Source organism: Hemitrygon akajei, chromosome 21, assembly GCF_048418815.1.
Source record: "Hemitrygon akajei chromosome 21, sHemAka1.3, whole genome shotgun sequence".
Lineage (NCBI taxonomy): Eukaryota > Metazoa > Chordata > Chondrichthyes > Myliobatiformes > Dasyatidae > Hemitrygon > Hemitrygon akajei.
The window spans coordinates 16,194,645-16,211,072 of NC_133144.1; the positions used below are offsets into that span (position 1 = coordinate 16,194,645).

At 42.6% G+C, this 16,428-nt stretch overlaps 1 protein-coding gene across 1 annotated transcript in view; it reads right to left on the reverse strand.

Moving 5' to 3' along the window:
* Positions 1-12,731: 12,731 nt before the first annotated feature.
* The window catches only part of dapk2b (death-associated protein kinase 2b), a 152,787-nt gene continuing 149,090 nt past the window's right edge, over positions 12,732-16,428 (reverse strand). Inside the window, exons 10-12 of the mRNA XM_073024871.1 lie at positions 15,257-15,346; positions 15,066-15,149; positions 12,732-13,101 (exon numbers count right to left, since the gene is read on the reverse strand). Of these exons, the coding sequence (XP_072880972.1) occupies positions 13,021-13,101; positions 15,066-15,149; positions 15,257-15,346 (255 nt within the window). The 3' untranslated portion in view covers positions 12,732-13,020. The remainder of the gene's footprint in view (positions 13,102-15,065; positions 15,150-15,256; positions 15,347-16,428) is intronic.

A 16,428-nucleotide genomic window follows, 5' to 3' on the forward strand; every position in this document is an offset into this window, starting at 1 on the left:
TGGATGTTCCTCCCCCAAATATTCTCTTTGCATTCTGCTGTGATGTTCTCCCTTATCAATATTGTAACCTCCCCCCAGAGATTACAACCCCTGAGGTCCTGTTATTTAATTTTCTGACTAACTCCCTATATTCATTTTGTAAGACCGCATCCTTCCCCCCCCCCAGTTAAATTGTTAGTACCAATGTTTATTTAAGTTGTAAGTATCCCATTGAAAGTGTTCTGCGACTGTTCAGAGAAATTCAGAAACACGGAGGCAACACATCATTGATTTCTCATTCACTACAACACAGACTGCTGTCTATCTCCGTATCTACTGAGTTTACTGTCACTGCAGCTGTCGAAGACCCCCTGTCTCCCCTCCTGTGCTCAGAGTAATTCCTGGCAGACGGACTGGGTTGCTGCTGTTGCTCTTCTCCCTCCTTTACTTGCTAACTGCAATAAACGAGCCAGCTGTATTATATTGCAATGCGGAGGGCTTGTAATACCTCAATATGGAGCACTGGGCTGAACTCGACAGTCAGTGTCAGTGTGACGTTACATGGGGAAGCCTGACAATACCGTTCTGTGGATCTTGCCTTTGGAGTCCTCACTCAGCACGAGAGTTTCACGTCGGTAGGGAAGGCCTACTGTATTGGCTTCTTCCGCTGCTGGCGACAAAGGGGCAGGGTTGGGTTAGGAAGCTCCTCGATTATTGTAGAAGAAGGGGACACATGAATGGCAACACTCCTGTGGGTTTTAACCAGTCTGAATGTCAATGTAAGAATGAAAAGACACTGCATGGTTTGTTTCAGTGAATTTTTTTTATTATGAATAAAGTTAAATTTGATCATTTTTTAAAAAAATGCCGTTTTAGTGCCAGAAAATGGTCTGCAGCTACAATGGGCCTTTGGGAAGATCTAGAATTTATACCATCACTGCTTCCTATCCAACACCTCCTCCCCACACTTCTAAACTCCAGCCCTGTAAGTATAAGGTGTTTGGAGGCTGACATTCAGCAGAGGTATGGTTGAGTAAAGGCTTGATAATCTTGTCTCCAATTTTACTTCCACAGCATTTTTGTTATTACTTTCTTTTAGTTCATTTCAGAATGGAGGAATAGGAGGGTCCAGAAGCTGAGAGACCTCTCTGTCGGAGCTACGAGGAGCAGATAGTTGGTGCTTGTATCATTGACAGAAGCTGTTCAGGAGGAAAAATTAACCAACCACACCCAAACAAAACGTCAATAGGAAAAGTCTCGTGTTGTAATCTTCATTCATTTATATATTAAATTTAATGATCGGAAGGTTAGCTTTATTTGTCACATGTACATGGAAACACACAACAAAATGTGTCATTTGCATCAATAACCAACAAAGCCCGGAGAGGGGGCAGCCCACAAGTCTTGCCCGGCACTCACTTAGCATGTCCACAGCTTACTAACCCTAACCCGTACGTCTTTTTGGAATGTGGGTGGGAAACCGGAGCACCTGAAGGAAACTCACGTGGACTCAGGGCTAATGTACCAATGCCTAGCCTTGTGGACAGTGGTGAGAATTGAACTGTGATTGCTGGCACTGTGAGGTGTTACGCCACCATAGTGCCCCCTAATGTTAACAGAAGTTAAAGTGCTTGCAAACATGAATCGTGTTTCCTCTGTTTGGCAGAAATATTATTTATTAAGTGCAGAAGAAATCAAATCATGTCATGTTGTTTCAGAAGAAACTTGAACAACTGTTAATCCTAACTATTGGTTACTAGCTGTTAGCTATACTTGAAAACAACATATTTTATCATACCCAAATTTCAAAAAACATGTTTAAAAATCTCAAGAGATAAGAGATTGCAGATACTGGAATCTGGAGCAAGAACAAACTGCGAGGACTAATCACAAACAAGGAAGTCGACTGTACTTCCTTAGAAGGTTGGCGTCATTCAATGTCTGTAGTGAGATGCTGAAGATGTTCTATAGGTCAGTTGTGGAGAGCGCCCTCTTCTTTGTGGTGGCGTGTTGGGGAGGAAGCATTAAGAAGAGGGACGCCTCACGTCTTAATAAGCTGGTAAGGAAGGTGGGCTCTGTCGTGGGCAAAGTACTGGAGAGTTTAACATCAGTAGCTGAGCGAAGGGCGCTGAGTAGGCTACGGTCAATTATGGATAACTCTGAACATCCTCTACATAGCACCATCCAGAGACAGAGAAGCAGTTTCAGCGACAGGTTACTATCGATGCAATGCTCCTCAGACATGATGAAGAGGTCAATACTCCCCAATGCCATTAGGCTTTACAATTCTACCACCAGGACTTAAGAACTTTTTAAAAGCTATTATTAATGCTTTTTGAGATAGTGATTTAGATGCATATCATATTTTTTACTGAGTTAAGTATTGTATGTAATTAGTTTTGCTACAACAAGTGTATGGGACATTGGAAAAAAGTTGAATTTCCCCATGGGGATGAATAAAGTATCTATCTATCTAAGAGAAAGTCTGCAGCTGCTGGAAATCCTTGTAACACACACAAAATGCTGGAGGAACTCAACAGGCCAGGGAACATCTATGGAAGAAAGTACAGTTGATGTTATAGGCGAAGAACCTTCAGCAGGACCCTCTGAAGGGTTTCAGCCCACAAACATCGACTGTGCTTTTCTCCATAGCTGCTCTCTGGCCCGTTGAGTTCCTCCAGCATTTTGTGTGTGTTGCAAGGATTAAGCAGCATTTGTGGAGAAGAGGAGGTAGTTGATGTTTCAGGTGAAACCCTGCATCAGAACTGAGAATGTGGAGGGATGGCCAGTGGCGAGAGGGCGGAGTGAGATTGACTAGTAGATGTTAAGATGAACTGGATGAGCCAGGGGCGGGGGGGGGGGGGGAGAAGGGGGGAGAGAATAAAAAAGTTATTGAAGTTAAGAACAAGTTCTGTCAGGTGGACAAGAATGCTAGTAGAGGAAAACTGGTTCCGATTATATTCACAAAAGAAATATACAGTCCTAAGATTTTGCTGAAGTTGGGTGAAAGTATATAGAGACATGAGCACTAAGGTAAAGATGAAGCAGTTGGGGCCAGGGAATTGGAAATAGTCAAAATGGTGGAGGGCGATGAGAGGGTTCCGGGAAGTTGGTTGGAGGGCTCTGGATAAGGGAAGATAGGATGGAATCCAGGCATAAAGTGAAACAGAAACAATGGTTTTCCCAGAACAGCCCTGATTGGGGAAGAGATAGAAGAGGGCAGAGTGGAGTTGGGGCACTGTAAAGCTGGAAGCTGTGAAGGGGAGATCTCCTGATGTTACCAGACCTGTACTGCTCCAGGAGACAGTGGCCAAGTGATCACCGATAGATTCATGGTCTGGGTCTGGGATGACGAGGTGTTCAAGAGTTGCTGTCTGACCTCTGTGTAAGGTAGACAGATCGGCCTGCCAGATCCCAATGGCACTGCCCTTGTCTGCAGGTTTGCTGAAAAGGTTGTGAACAGTTCAAAGTGGAATGCTGCAGGTCCAGAGGGGTGAGGTTAGAGTGGCTGACGGGAGTGGAGAGGTCAAGGAAAAAGGTAAAGGTGTGGAAGATACTCATGAGGAAAGGGAGTCTTGGAGATATGAGGAGGGGACTACAGTGGGAGTGAGGACCCCCATGCCAAAAAAAAGGCTTAGACATGGAGGTGATGGAAGAAGAGGCCCACACCAATGTTGGGTCTGAAACTCACTGGGGTGTGGGGACAGCAGTACAAAGGTGAGACCATTGCTGAACACACATCCTTCAGTATCAGGAGAAGATCAGAGGGGATAGTGAGCATTGCTTGATGCTGCTGGAGGCTTGGGAAAAGGTTTATCGATGTCGTTTGTGGATTGTACTCTGCAGTTCGTGTTATATGTGTTTATGGTCCTGGTTACTCCTGTTGCATTGCAATTTTGTTCGGGGTGGACTGGCTCTTGTGGCCTGCAGCCAACAAACTGAACATTCCTGAACTGTTCCAATGACTCTGTGCTTTGATGTTTTATAATGGGTTCCATGGTTTTGTTTTGTGGCTATTTGTGGGAGGATGCATTTCAGGGTTGTATATTGCATACATACTTTGATAATAAATGTATTTTGAATCTTTAAAACATGGCAGGGGATGGAGTGGGTTGAGATGTGGGTCAGAAAGGGGTAATGGGGGGGGGGTAACACAGCAGGAGGAAGAAGGTTGTAAAAAAATGCGAGGAATCAGATGAGAAGTTCTGCCAGGCAGCTGATGAGAACTGGTTGGATCTTTGTTCTAGAAAGAAGTGGAGGACCTCCTGACATGGGGCAGGAGAGTTTAAAGACCAGTGTCCATTGTGAAGGTGAGGCGGGCAGAAACTGAGAACTTCCCCAGATGCAGGTGGGAAGGGGCTGGACAAGGCAGGACAGGGTAGGAAGGAATACGTTTGGTGGACAGGAGCAGACAGCGTTGATGGGTATATCAGGACAGTTCTGTTTGTGTCAGAGATAGAACTGAGCAGTGTGGGGTTTTACCTCTTCTGGTTCTACTGGACAGTTCCAGTCTTGCTCTTCCCTTTCATTTCTTTATCCTGACCATCTTTTCTTTAACACTCTTAGTCTAATGCAGGGTTTTGACCTGAAACATTGACTATCCCTTTACCTTCACTGGTGCATTGAGTTCCTCCAGCAAGTTTATTTTTTCTCATTGCAAGTAACAGAACAATTCTTCCTGGATGTATTTATGTAGTTGATGCAAATCCAAAACAAAAGAAAATTTTACCTCGCATGATGCCTTATGGCGAAAATGAGAACAAGCTTCTGCACCTAAAATGTAATAAATCTGAGGTACAGGCGGAAAGCAGCAACACCATTCCAGTTGTACAAATTTGCCATCGTCTTCAGCTGCTTCCTGCTCCTCTACCTTCCCCTGGCCACACTGTCCCCTGGGCTATGACACACAAGAAAGGTGCAAAGGGTAGGGCTGTAATGAAGGCAGTTCTCAATTACAATTCTACAGCATTCAATCCTGTACACTTGTGGGCAATGGATAATCCAGGCCAGAAGGCAGCTCAATTCTAAAGGATCTTTCAAACACAAATATTCCTCAACTTCTTCTGTAATTAAAGTTATTAATTTCTCAATTTCACTTATAACTCTGTTCCAATAAAAACCTAGGTCCGCTTGTGTACTACGGGGTCTTTCCAGGTTAGAAATGACCTAACTTAGAAATTTGTCTTTAAAATATATGGGAGATTTGTGTGAAACCTTTTTCAAGCTAGTAATAATAAAGTTTCATTAGTGACTATTCTATATAGTAAATGTTTCATTAATTAATGGATAGTGTTAGAATAGCAAGGGTACGGAGAGCGATACAATGTGGTTCCTACGGAAACCGACTTTACTGACCGATGGAGATATCAGCTTACTGACAGTTGTCAGGAGTCTGGAACTACCTGTAATAGGAAGATTATTACAAACTGGTACAAGGGTTTTGGTTTTGTAACATTCGGAGAAGCAGCAAATAATTCTGAGTAATGACAATAAAAAGCTGCATCCAGAGCTTTATTTATAGAAAAATACTGTACAACATTTCAATTGAATCCTTCATATATACATTATTCAATATTTGGATAAAGAAAATTTTAATTAATACCACCAGGAAAAGGTCTCCCTGCTCTGTATAAGCTTGGATCTATCAGTCTAACGTAATCTCTTCTACCCTCTGCGAAAACTTCCAATATTTTTACACAGGATTAAAAATAAAGTAACATCAGTTCTGCAGTTGCTTTGCTAATTAGTTTATAAATGTTCAACACGTGTATAATTAACAAAATTGAAATATTAATTTGTTCCCTAATTTCATGTTAATTTTGAACATTAAACTGCTAATTATAAAAATATCTCCAGGTTTACATTACATCCAAGGCAGCAGCAGATTGTGCAGTTGAAGCCATTCTGGGCTCTGTGAACAGGGTGATATTGTGCGATTGTAGTGGCCATAACTATCAATGCACAGGTTAAGGATGTGGTGAATCCTGGATATTTCGCTATTGCTGTTGGTCATTGTAAATGTTTCTGTTGATGAAACCTGGCTGAAGAATATTTTGTGCAAATAGTTTACACAGTCTGATATAAACACCCGGTAAAGGAGATGTTTCCAATGGAAAAATCTCCAAGTGCTGGTAAACAAAGCTGGAGTGATGGCTTGCTGGATAGGCTGATCTCAGGGCCTGGCTTGTATGTGCTAGGCACAATCCCCTGCAGATGGACAATATAAATGGGAAAACTCACTATGAGATGATTTTAGGTATGAAGGCACACTATTCATGCAGTAACTCACCAGGAGAGTGTTTTGCAACTGGAACAGAACAGCATGAAACAAGGCAACCATCTGGAGTACATTTAGAACAGATACAGAGATAATACTCCTAAACTCGGCACTCCCTGCCGTGAGCAGCCTACATTTTCTAATTTCTGCTTCCTCAGAATGAGAATATCAATCACTTCAAACCATCAGCTCTACAGAGCCTACAATCACAAATTCTGTAACAAGTAAAACCATTAAACCTTGAAGGGATGCTCAATAATTTTATAGTAGTTCAACAGAACTCCATGTACATAATTACCAGTGATTCGAGTTTGAAATACTGAGGTCACAAAGAAAAACTTCAATGCTGTGTTACACTAAAAATTAAATAGATGGATTCATTAATTGGAAAGCAATCTTCCCATAGCAAAGTTAATTTTGAAACAGGGCCACAAGTAATAGATGGTATCACTTCCACAGGAATGTGCAAGGTTTCCTAATGTCTAGAAAATGGTTCTGGAAAGAGAGCAAAAGAAGTTCATCAGGACGTTGCCTGGATTTGAGGCCGTTAGTTACAGGGAGATTTTGGACAGCTGGGCTTCTTTTGCCTGAGGCAAAGGAGGCTGGGGGGGGGGGGGGGGCGGACATGAGAAACAAAATATACAAGATTATGAGAGGAACAGTTAAAATCTTTTTGCCCCATGTTAGGAGTAAGAAAAGCAAGAGGGATAGTTTTTAAGCTCGAGGTAGGTTATTTAAAGAGGCCTCAAGGTTAAATTCTTGCTGCCAGAGATGATGGAATCAGATATAATCACCAAGTTTAAGAGACACTAAATAGGGACGGCACAGCAGAATACGGATATAGTCCGAATGCAGGCAAATGGGATTCGTGCACATGGCAGAAAGGTCTGTATGGACATAACGAGTTAACAAGTTTGTTTCTGTGCTGTAGAACCCCATGACACCATTAATATTAAGTTTTTCCACCTTTGAAGGCAGGATCGGCCAATGTTGCTGTCAGTTTTAAATTGAGCTCATGTAGCATGCATCGCGGTTCAATGGATTTCTTTAAGCTTGGGATCGAGGGCAAATAGTAGTTTCTAGAATGCCAAAGGAACAGTCCTATTGAGTCCCCTCCAAATCTAAATGTTAAATGAGCTCTTCAAGTTCCACCTCAGTGGTCAGCTCTACCAACAATCATCTCAGCTGAAGTCATTCATCCAATGTTCCAAGTTGACATCAGAAATTTTTTCCATCTTCCTTCCCCCCCCCCACCTAAAGGATACCATGTTTCACAAGGAAACACGCAGCCCCTCCCCGAGTGAGTGGTGATCAATCAGATGGAGTGCTGGTTTGTGCAATGTGAAGGTCACTCACACCCCGCTCACTCCCAGCAGCGAATACATTGAAACTTGAGGGTGAACATTTAATATGGGCTAATGTTTGCGAGGGCTTCAGCCACAGCTGGTTTTAGTTAGTACCGCCTCTAGAAAGTCAAATGAATTGCTAAAACACAGTTTGAAATAATAACTGATTTTACAAGACAAAACCTTCTTGGACAAGCAGGACTGGCATGTTACGTAAAGAACAGAATTCTTTATGACTTATTGCAGTTGTTAGCTCTGTAGTATTGCTTGATGGGTATTTATTAATTGTCATTTGCTGCCAAGATCGGTCTCTATTGATGGGCATAGTTTGAAATTGTGCATGGAGTGGGAGGGTCTTACATGATGTAAAAAAAAGATTTGCCTAGATTACACTTAGCGGTAATGCACAATTATATTTCACAGTTTGTGCTCGAGAATGAAACTGTTTAGGTACATTTTCAGAGAAACCAACTGTGTGCAGTGGGAACCTGTATTGTCGTTACAACTACAGCAAATACAGCAGGATAGGGGGGACAGTAGAAATAATTGAAAAGATTATTGAAGGCAACTATACAAAATTCAGTCTATTCCCACTTTGGTGTGTTAGTCTTGAGAAAAAAATAAATTTACTTATGTATATGCAGACCGTTTTATGCATAGTATTAAAGAGAGATCCAGGTTGACAGTTCTGCAATAAATTATCAGAGAATGTTAATGAAATGCCTACGATCTATTCTCCTGAATTGCTGATCTGGTCTTCTCAAAGAACAGATTTTAACATATTCTTTAACAATTTTTTGGGGGGAAAAAGTGAAATAGCTAATGGCCAAGTTCCTTCTGAAACTACGTACAAAGGAGGATTAAAACTAAGTACTGCTGAGTATCACAGAGTTTGGCTCAGGAAGAAATGCAGTTACCAGCCAACTCTGTCACACAGAAAATCGTCAGGGTATGTCCTGATAGCAAGACAACAAATCCAACCTGGTCAATTACTGCCCCGTTCGTCTCTCTTGATCGCCAGCAAAGGGACAGAAGGAATGATTGATATGGTGACAAGGGCACTTGCTTATCAACAACCTGCTCCCAGAAGCTCAGCAATGGGAAGTTCACTGATCACACAATGTTCGGCACAGTTTGGAACTCCTCCCAACCAAGTGCAGCAAGACTTGGCAAGCAGTGATATATCTAACAAATGAAAATCCAGCTATCAACCCCTGACAGTCACTGGCATGGCCATCAGCATCGTGCTGGTCACCAGGGACTGGAGCAGACACTGGATGTCAGGAGAAGACATGTTTTTACAGTCACTTATAACAGATTTTAAATTCCAGATTTATTTAACTACATATTTTAAATTCCTTTTCTACTATGGTAAGGCTTGAATTTGTACCTCAGGGTCAATCATTCAACTTTTTAGCAGCTGGACAAGCAATTTAGTTATTGTACTAATATACCATCAAGAAGATTAAAACCTTAACATCTTGTCTAATTGAGCATTGCTTCCCTTGTTTGCATGCTTTTCTTTATAAACACTCCTCTCTACCTGTCACCTACCTTTGCTACCTGTCACGTTCTTTAGTCAGTCAGTGGTCAACATCCCTTCCCATCCTTCTCATTGGCTCATTCCAACTGTACTCGCAACAAGCCTCAGGTTATCCAAATCAATTAGAAGATCTTCATCCTCACTGAGCCACACAATGCCATCCTCCATCAGCATTTTCGAATTATTTAATATTATTTACATCTCACTCCATAGCCACCTTTGCATTCTGCACTTCCCTTACATCCCTGTACCCTTCTAGGATTAAACTCCTCAGCTCTCCCCACCTGTGGCTTTCCATTTGGAAGCTGCCTCATCCTGACTTTCTCCACCGTATTCTCCCTGAATTTCTGAATAAATTCCTGCTCTCTCCCCGCACTGAACCAGCCATTCACCTCCTCACACCATTACCTTCCTACAAACAAGGAATCTCCTACAAACACAAGTTCAAGCTCGTCATTGCTTGCCCTCAAAATCTGGATGGTCAATATTGTGAGATGCTCCTGTGATATACCTAGGGAATTTAATTAAAAACTGAGAAATTGAACATCGATTTCTCTGAATTCTGTTCATTTCTCCCCCCCCTTCTCCATTTCCCACTCTAGTTACCCTCTCATCACTTCCCCTCATCTGTCCGTCACCTCTCTGTGATTACCCCTCCCCCATTCTACCATTGTCCACTGTCCTCTCCTATCAGATTCCTTCATCTTCAGCCCTTTACCCTTTCCCACCCATTACTTCCCAGCTTCTTATTTTGTCCCTTCCCCCCATTGCACCCATCCACCTATCCCCTCATCTGATTTCACCTATCATCTGCCAGCTTGTACTCCCACTCCTCCCCCACCCCCAGCTTTTTACTCTGGCTTCTTTTCCTTTCCAGTCTTGATGAAAAGTCTCAGCCTAAATCGTTGACTACTTATTCCCTTCCATAGATAGCTGCCTGACCTGCTGACTTCCTCCAGCACTGTCTGTGTGTTCTTGGAATGGAATCAACTCCCATCTAACCCAGCCTGTGGTCCTCCATCTCCTTTCCAGAACTGCACAAGGACCTCAGAGAGCCCCTGGCAGCCAGGGACAAGACCTGCGCTGCCCCTTTCATCAAGATGACTTTTTGTTTTATTCATTTATGGATTCAGATGTGATCTTTCCTCGTCCATCCCTAACTGACCCTGAATTGAGACCTGCCAAAAGGCCAGAGCCGCCAGGTTTTCCTCCCTGAAAGATATTAATGAACCAGCTGGGTGCTTGTGGTCCTGTGATCACTGTTATTAGGAGTCACTTTGTATTCCAGCCTTAGTGATTTTACTTTAAATTGCCCATCTAACATGGAGGGGTTCAAACTCGAGGCTCCTGCTTCAATGGTGTAGGCCTGGAATGCCAGTCTAGTAGCCATACCAGGCCACCGTACCCAGCTGCCATCTAGAAAAGGTGCTGATAATTAAAGTAGCATAGCATGCCTCCAGCAGGAGATGCCCCAGATGAGCTTCTCCAGCACTCTGGGTGTTGCTCACCTGTTAGCAGTGTTCCACACAGGCTGGAACATGTCTGTGAAGCACGATTCCTTTCCAAAGCTCAGCGGGTTGTACAATCATGAGTCTACGTCCAATAATTCTGCTGAATACTACATTTGATTACTGTTTTTAATCACAACAGTTACTTCACATACATTTATTGAATGTAAAGCATGTAGCAACAGGGTGGGAGGTGTGATACATGCAAGCATCTCCTTACTGCCCTCCCTCAGGGTCCCATTAAGGGTCAGAATTCCCATTTTCTCTTTCAAGTCCTAATATTAACTTGGTTGAAATTAGCTCATTCAGAACAAGATTTTTAACATGACTATACAGATTCAGTTACAGCAGCTTAACTGATCACAAGAAGAAGCGATGTCAACTTCTATCTAAAATTTGGGCCAATTCAAATTCCTGCTTCTGCCCATCAGCCACCTGCCTGTGTCTCCCATTTCCACCCCTCTCTCCTTGCTCCATCTACCCATCCTTCTCCAGCACTCCTCAGTATCCGAATCACTTACTGGCCCCTGTATCACCTCGCCCTCTCACCTATTTATTACTGGCCATCTCCCCTTTCAGTCCTGACGCGAAACGCCGACCGCTCCTTTCCTCCACACAGCTGCTGCTTGACCTGCTGAGCTCCTGCAGCGGTAACATTACTCCTGATTTCCAGCATCGGCCATCTCGCCCATCTCCAAATTACAGCCTTGCTGAATGTATGAACATCGAACCTTTTCTCAATTTCTACGTAGCTGTTCTTTTAAACTCAACTGTGATGTGCCCCTAAGGTTGACACCATTTGACAAATACAATCAGAAAGCAAATAAAATCTGTGCTCATTTTCTCAAGGGATCTCACTCTCTCACTGTTCAGAAAGTAGTCCTAAACAAATCAGAATATACTACACAAAACTACTTGAAAACAGCAAATGCCTGAAGGAGACATGTTCATTTTAGACTCCTAATGATTTGGAAATCGTCCAGCAACCCAAGGCTTCTGATGCAAAAAGCTGTAAGTTAGGGGAACTGACTGAATTACCGGTAAGTAAAAGCAGGGAGTATGAGTACAGCCCGGATGTTGTGAGTAATTCTGACAACTTGACATGTACTAATCCTGCAAAGGCCTGAAGAGGATGAGGATGCACAAAACTATTTTCATTTATTAATAGTTAAACTCCACGTACATTCTTATTGAATAAATAACTGTGCCTGTACACTTCAGTGGCCATAACTTAATGGTGTACTTGGGAGCAATTTAGTTTTCAGATAATTATATAAAGTCTATTTAATTCATTTTTGAAAATATGCATAATAGGTGCCACCTAGCTGGAGGTTACAGACATTATTAACGCAGCTGGACTTCTTTTTAAATGAAAGGAGGCAGGGATGGCAGTTCACTATGTAAGGCATCAGGTGGGAGTATTGTGCATGATGTTACAGTGATTGAAACCCTGGGCTGGCAGCAGATTTACACACATAGTCATCAATAAGGATAATTCCTTTAGCTTTATCTAGATTTTAACCTATTCCTCCCCGACAGTGTCCAAGCATGCTTCAATGGAAAACAGACTGCTCATCACTTTGAATTTGCCAGTCTGTTAGCTGATCTGACTTTCAAATCAGTCATTCTTTTAGACCTGATGCAATAAGTATTATGTTGCACCAAATAAAACTGCTTGTTTCAGTGTACTGTGTTTAAATCTGAAACCCTATGATGGTAGCAACAAGTGTGACCTCACGTCTCCCTGACTCCCTTTCACCAATGTCCTTCTATGAATCTGTGATCTACACTTGGCTGCAGTTGAATCCGCCTCAGCATGGCAACACAAGTACGTACAACAGGATTATTCCAATACCCGCCCACAATGAAATGCCATGCCTGTGTCAGTAGAATACTTCTAATAGAACCTTACAAAGTCAATTTATTTATCTCTTCCCCTTCTCCCCCACCCCTCTTTCCCTGTGGTCACGTTTTCGACTGCCACCTGCATTCTCGAACCGAGGAGCCGTTCGCATCGGCAGTGAACTGCCCCTCACTGTCCCTGTGGTGTGAATGTTGATGTAGTCACAAGAACAGCATTCGAGCAAGACCAGACTTTAAAAACCCTTACAAACTAAGGTCTAAGCAGAAACAAAAATATTACAATGAATTGTTCAAAAAAATATATATTGCACACTTATCTTCTCTGAGTGCCTTTCTAAGGTAAGCATGACTGTTTGTCAGCACAGTCTCCCACTAAAAGTGTCTTTGTCCATTCACTGGGCCCAAAACATGAACTGGCTGGAACAGGTTCAGATTGTTAATGCTAACAGTGATTAACCTGCCCTCAGGCGTGCACTCTTTAATGTAACGTCTTCAGACGCTGCCCTAGGACGTGCTGCTGCGTCGCCTTGGCCTGAACACTCTTCTTTTGACACCATCGTCTTCATTGTCACTTTCATACGCCCTCTGGAACAGAAGGACCAAGATGAATATAATCAGAATCAGGTTTATTATCGCCGGCATGTGACATGAAATCCGTTAACTTAGCAGCAGCTGTTCAATGCAATACATAATCCAGCAGAGAGAAAAAAATAAACATAATAATAAACAAGTAAATCAATTATGTATATTAAGTAGATTTTAAAAATGTAAAAACAAAAATACTGTATATTTTAAAAATGTGAGGTAGTGTCCAAAGCTTCAATATCCATTTAGGAATTGGATGCTGAGGGGAAGAAGCTGTTCCTGAATCGCTGAGTGTGTGCCTTCAGGCTTCTGTACCTCCTCCCTGATGGTAACAGTGAGAAAAGGGCATGCCCTGGGTGTTGGGGGTCCTGAATAATGGGCATTGCCCTTCTGAGACACCACTCCCTAAAGATGTCCTGGGTACTTCGTAGGCTAGTGCCCAACATGGAGCTGACTAGATTTACAATCTTCTGCAGCTTCTTTCGGTCCTGTGCAGTAGCCCCTCCATACCAGACAGTGATGCAACCTGTCAGAATGCTCTCCAAGGTACACCTATAGAAGTTTCTGAGAGTATTTGTTGACGTGCATAGACTAGTGGCAACACAGAAACTAGCTTCAGAGTCCCAGTTGAAGAACATTTTTGGACTAAACGTCGAAAATAAGAGGTCATTTAGCCCTTCAAGTCATTCTGGCACTCAGTACAGCAGATGCATTGTCCCGTTCCTGCTTCCGCCTCTCGTCCCTTGGCGTGACAACTATATCCAAGTCTTTCATGAACATGTTTAATTATTTGGTTTCAATTGCCCTCTGTGACAGAGAATTATTCCTCCTCATCTCACTCCTACATGACCAGCCTCACCTTCTTAGCCTGCGACTCCACCACCACTTTAAACATCCTCCCTGCAAATCATCTGTCCTTGCCTGTTAGGAGCTTGTAGAATTTGAAGGCACACACTCAATGATTTAGGAACGGCTTCTTTCTCTCTGCTATCCATCCGATTTCTGAATGAACATTGAACTTGTGAATACTACCTCACTACTTTTTTTAATCATTTCATAATTTTTGCACTACTTATTTTATATACATATATACACACACACACACACACACACACACACACACACACACAGAGTGATTCAGTTTTCTTTTTCTCTCTATTACCCTGTTTTGCGCTGTGCTGCTGCCACAAAGTTAACAAAGCTCATGACATACGCCGGTGATTCTGGTTTTCTACAAGATCATCTCTCATTCTTCGAAACTCCAGCAAATATAAACCCCATTAAGCCAATCTCCCTTCATACATCAGCCCTGCCATTCCAGGAAACGGTGTGGTGAACCTTCCCTGAACTGCTTCCACCGCAAATCTCCTTTCTGTGATAGGGAGACCCAAGTATTCAAGGTGAGGTCTCAATACAAATTACAGCAGAACACTCCTGTTCCTGTCCTCGATTACTGTCCCTGTAACTAACACACTTATTGCCTTCTTAACTATTTATTGTGCCTGCATGCTTGCTTTCAACAACTGGCGCACCCCTTCCTTACCCAGTCAATGGCATTTACATCTCAATCAGGCTTCCTGGCTTTGCTACTGAAATGGATAAGCCCATTTCTATCTGCATTTACCCATTGCTACACCTTCGCAAATCACACTGGAGACATATCCTCCTCACAGCCCACACTCCCATCCAGCTTCGTATCACCTGAAAACTCACTCCATAACCACCCGTGAGTAACTGAGGATGGAGAAGTATTGCCAGACATTGCTACTTGCATCCTTATCCCACCAACACCCAAAATGCTGCAGCAAAGCCTTTCAGCTGCTGTGCTAAACTGCAAGTTACAATGTCATTAACACATTGTTCTCAGAGGAAGAGTTGTGTCACCATTACCATTGAGGTCCAGGTCTAAAAGTTTAGGAAATATATTTGCTGTAGCTACAATCCACTGTTACTGTGACACCTACCAGAGCTTCTTCTTTCTTTAGATGGTCTTTCTTAAGGAACGAACGAGTCAAATGATTGCAAAATGTAACAATCCTATATGTAAGCTGAAAAGAAACAGAGATATATTAGATACAAAGATACTTCTCGGCCGGTACACCAGGAATTCACAATTATTTTGAGATGGGGATGCTGGAGGTGGCATTTTACTCACCTTCCACCTCCTTCTGATGTACAACTTCTTGAAGTTTTCCAAATTAACGATAGATTCCCTTCTGACGAGAGCTTGTCGTTTGTTGGTTGGCTGAAAGAAAGGAAGAACTCACTTAAATACAATGACAGAACAGGTAAGTGATTCGATATGAAGTTCATATTCGGCCCATCGAGTTGTGGAGCAGACTTGAAGGGGCGACTAGCTTAATTCTGCTCCAGTGCCTTATGGTTAATCTGTTTCAGGAACTGTTTACTTTTTATTCCCAGAATGGACTCTTTTGCTGTAGATTTTAAGCACCTGCAGTATTTTGCTTTTGATTCATCATTGTGGAGAAGAGCAGTGGAGTTATCCCTGGTCTTCACTCAACACAACCAAAATTTTGGAGAACTTGTTCTAAACAATTCAGATATTTTATTTCCTACAGTAACGACATTACAAACATATTTCATTGAGCATGTGGAGAGACTGAAATGCACTATAAAAATAGCGATCTCTTATTTGGCTCCGGGTCAAGTTCCTTGTGACAAAGCACTCTTGTGAGGTTTGGAGAATTTTACTGCATTGAAAGCACAATGTAAGGATAACTTCAGGGATGGTGAGAAAAACTTCTCACAAATGAAACACCTCATTTTACTGGCCATCTCACGTCTCCGCTCCCAGTCTGAGACATTGACAATTCCCTTTCTCACACGGGTGCTGCCAGACCCACCGAGTTCCTCCAGCAGATTTCCGCTGTGTTAACTTTCAGTGTCTCAACTTTCCATTGACTTCAGCAAGTTCCAAACGGGCCCTTTGCAATATGGTAAAGAAGTTTCTGTCCCACAGGGTGAATCAGATTCTGGCAAACTACTGGATCTCCATTCACTCTAAAACCTTGCCTGTTGAACTTCTTGTTTTGGTGCAGGTTTTATCCACAAAACATGTTGATGTACGGACGTGTAGAAGAGTGAAGCCGCTTGTTTTGAAACCCTCTCTCCATTGCCTGGCACCCCATCTGTCCTGTCCCTTCCTTCCCACCATGACCTCCTCGTCTATGATGCTGCTCCATCAGAGTATCAGTTCCTTACTGTGTCCCTGCCTTCACTGTACTGAAATACAATATGACCCACAATGAAAATATTCTATTCAGAGGGAACCAAGAGGGCAGGGTGCAAAGGAATTGTAATCTAAGT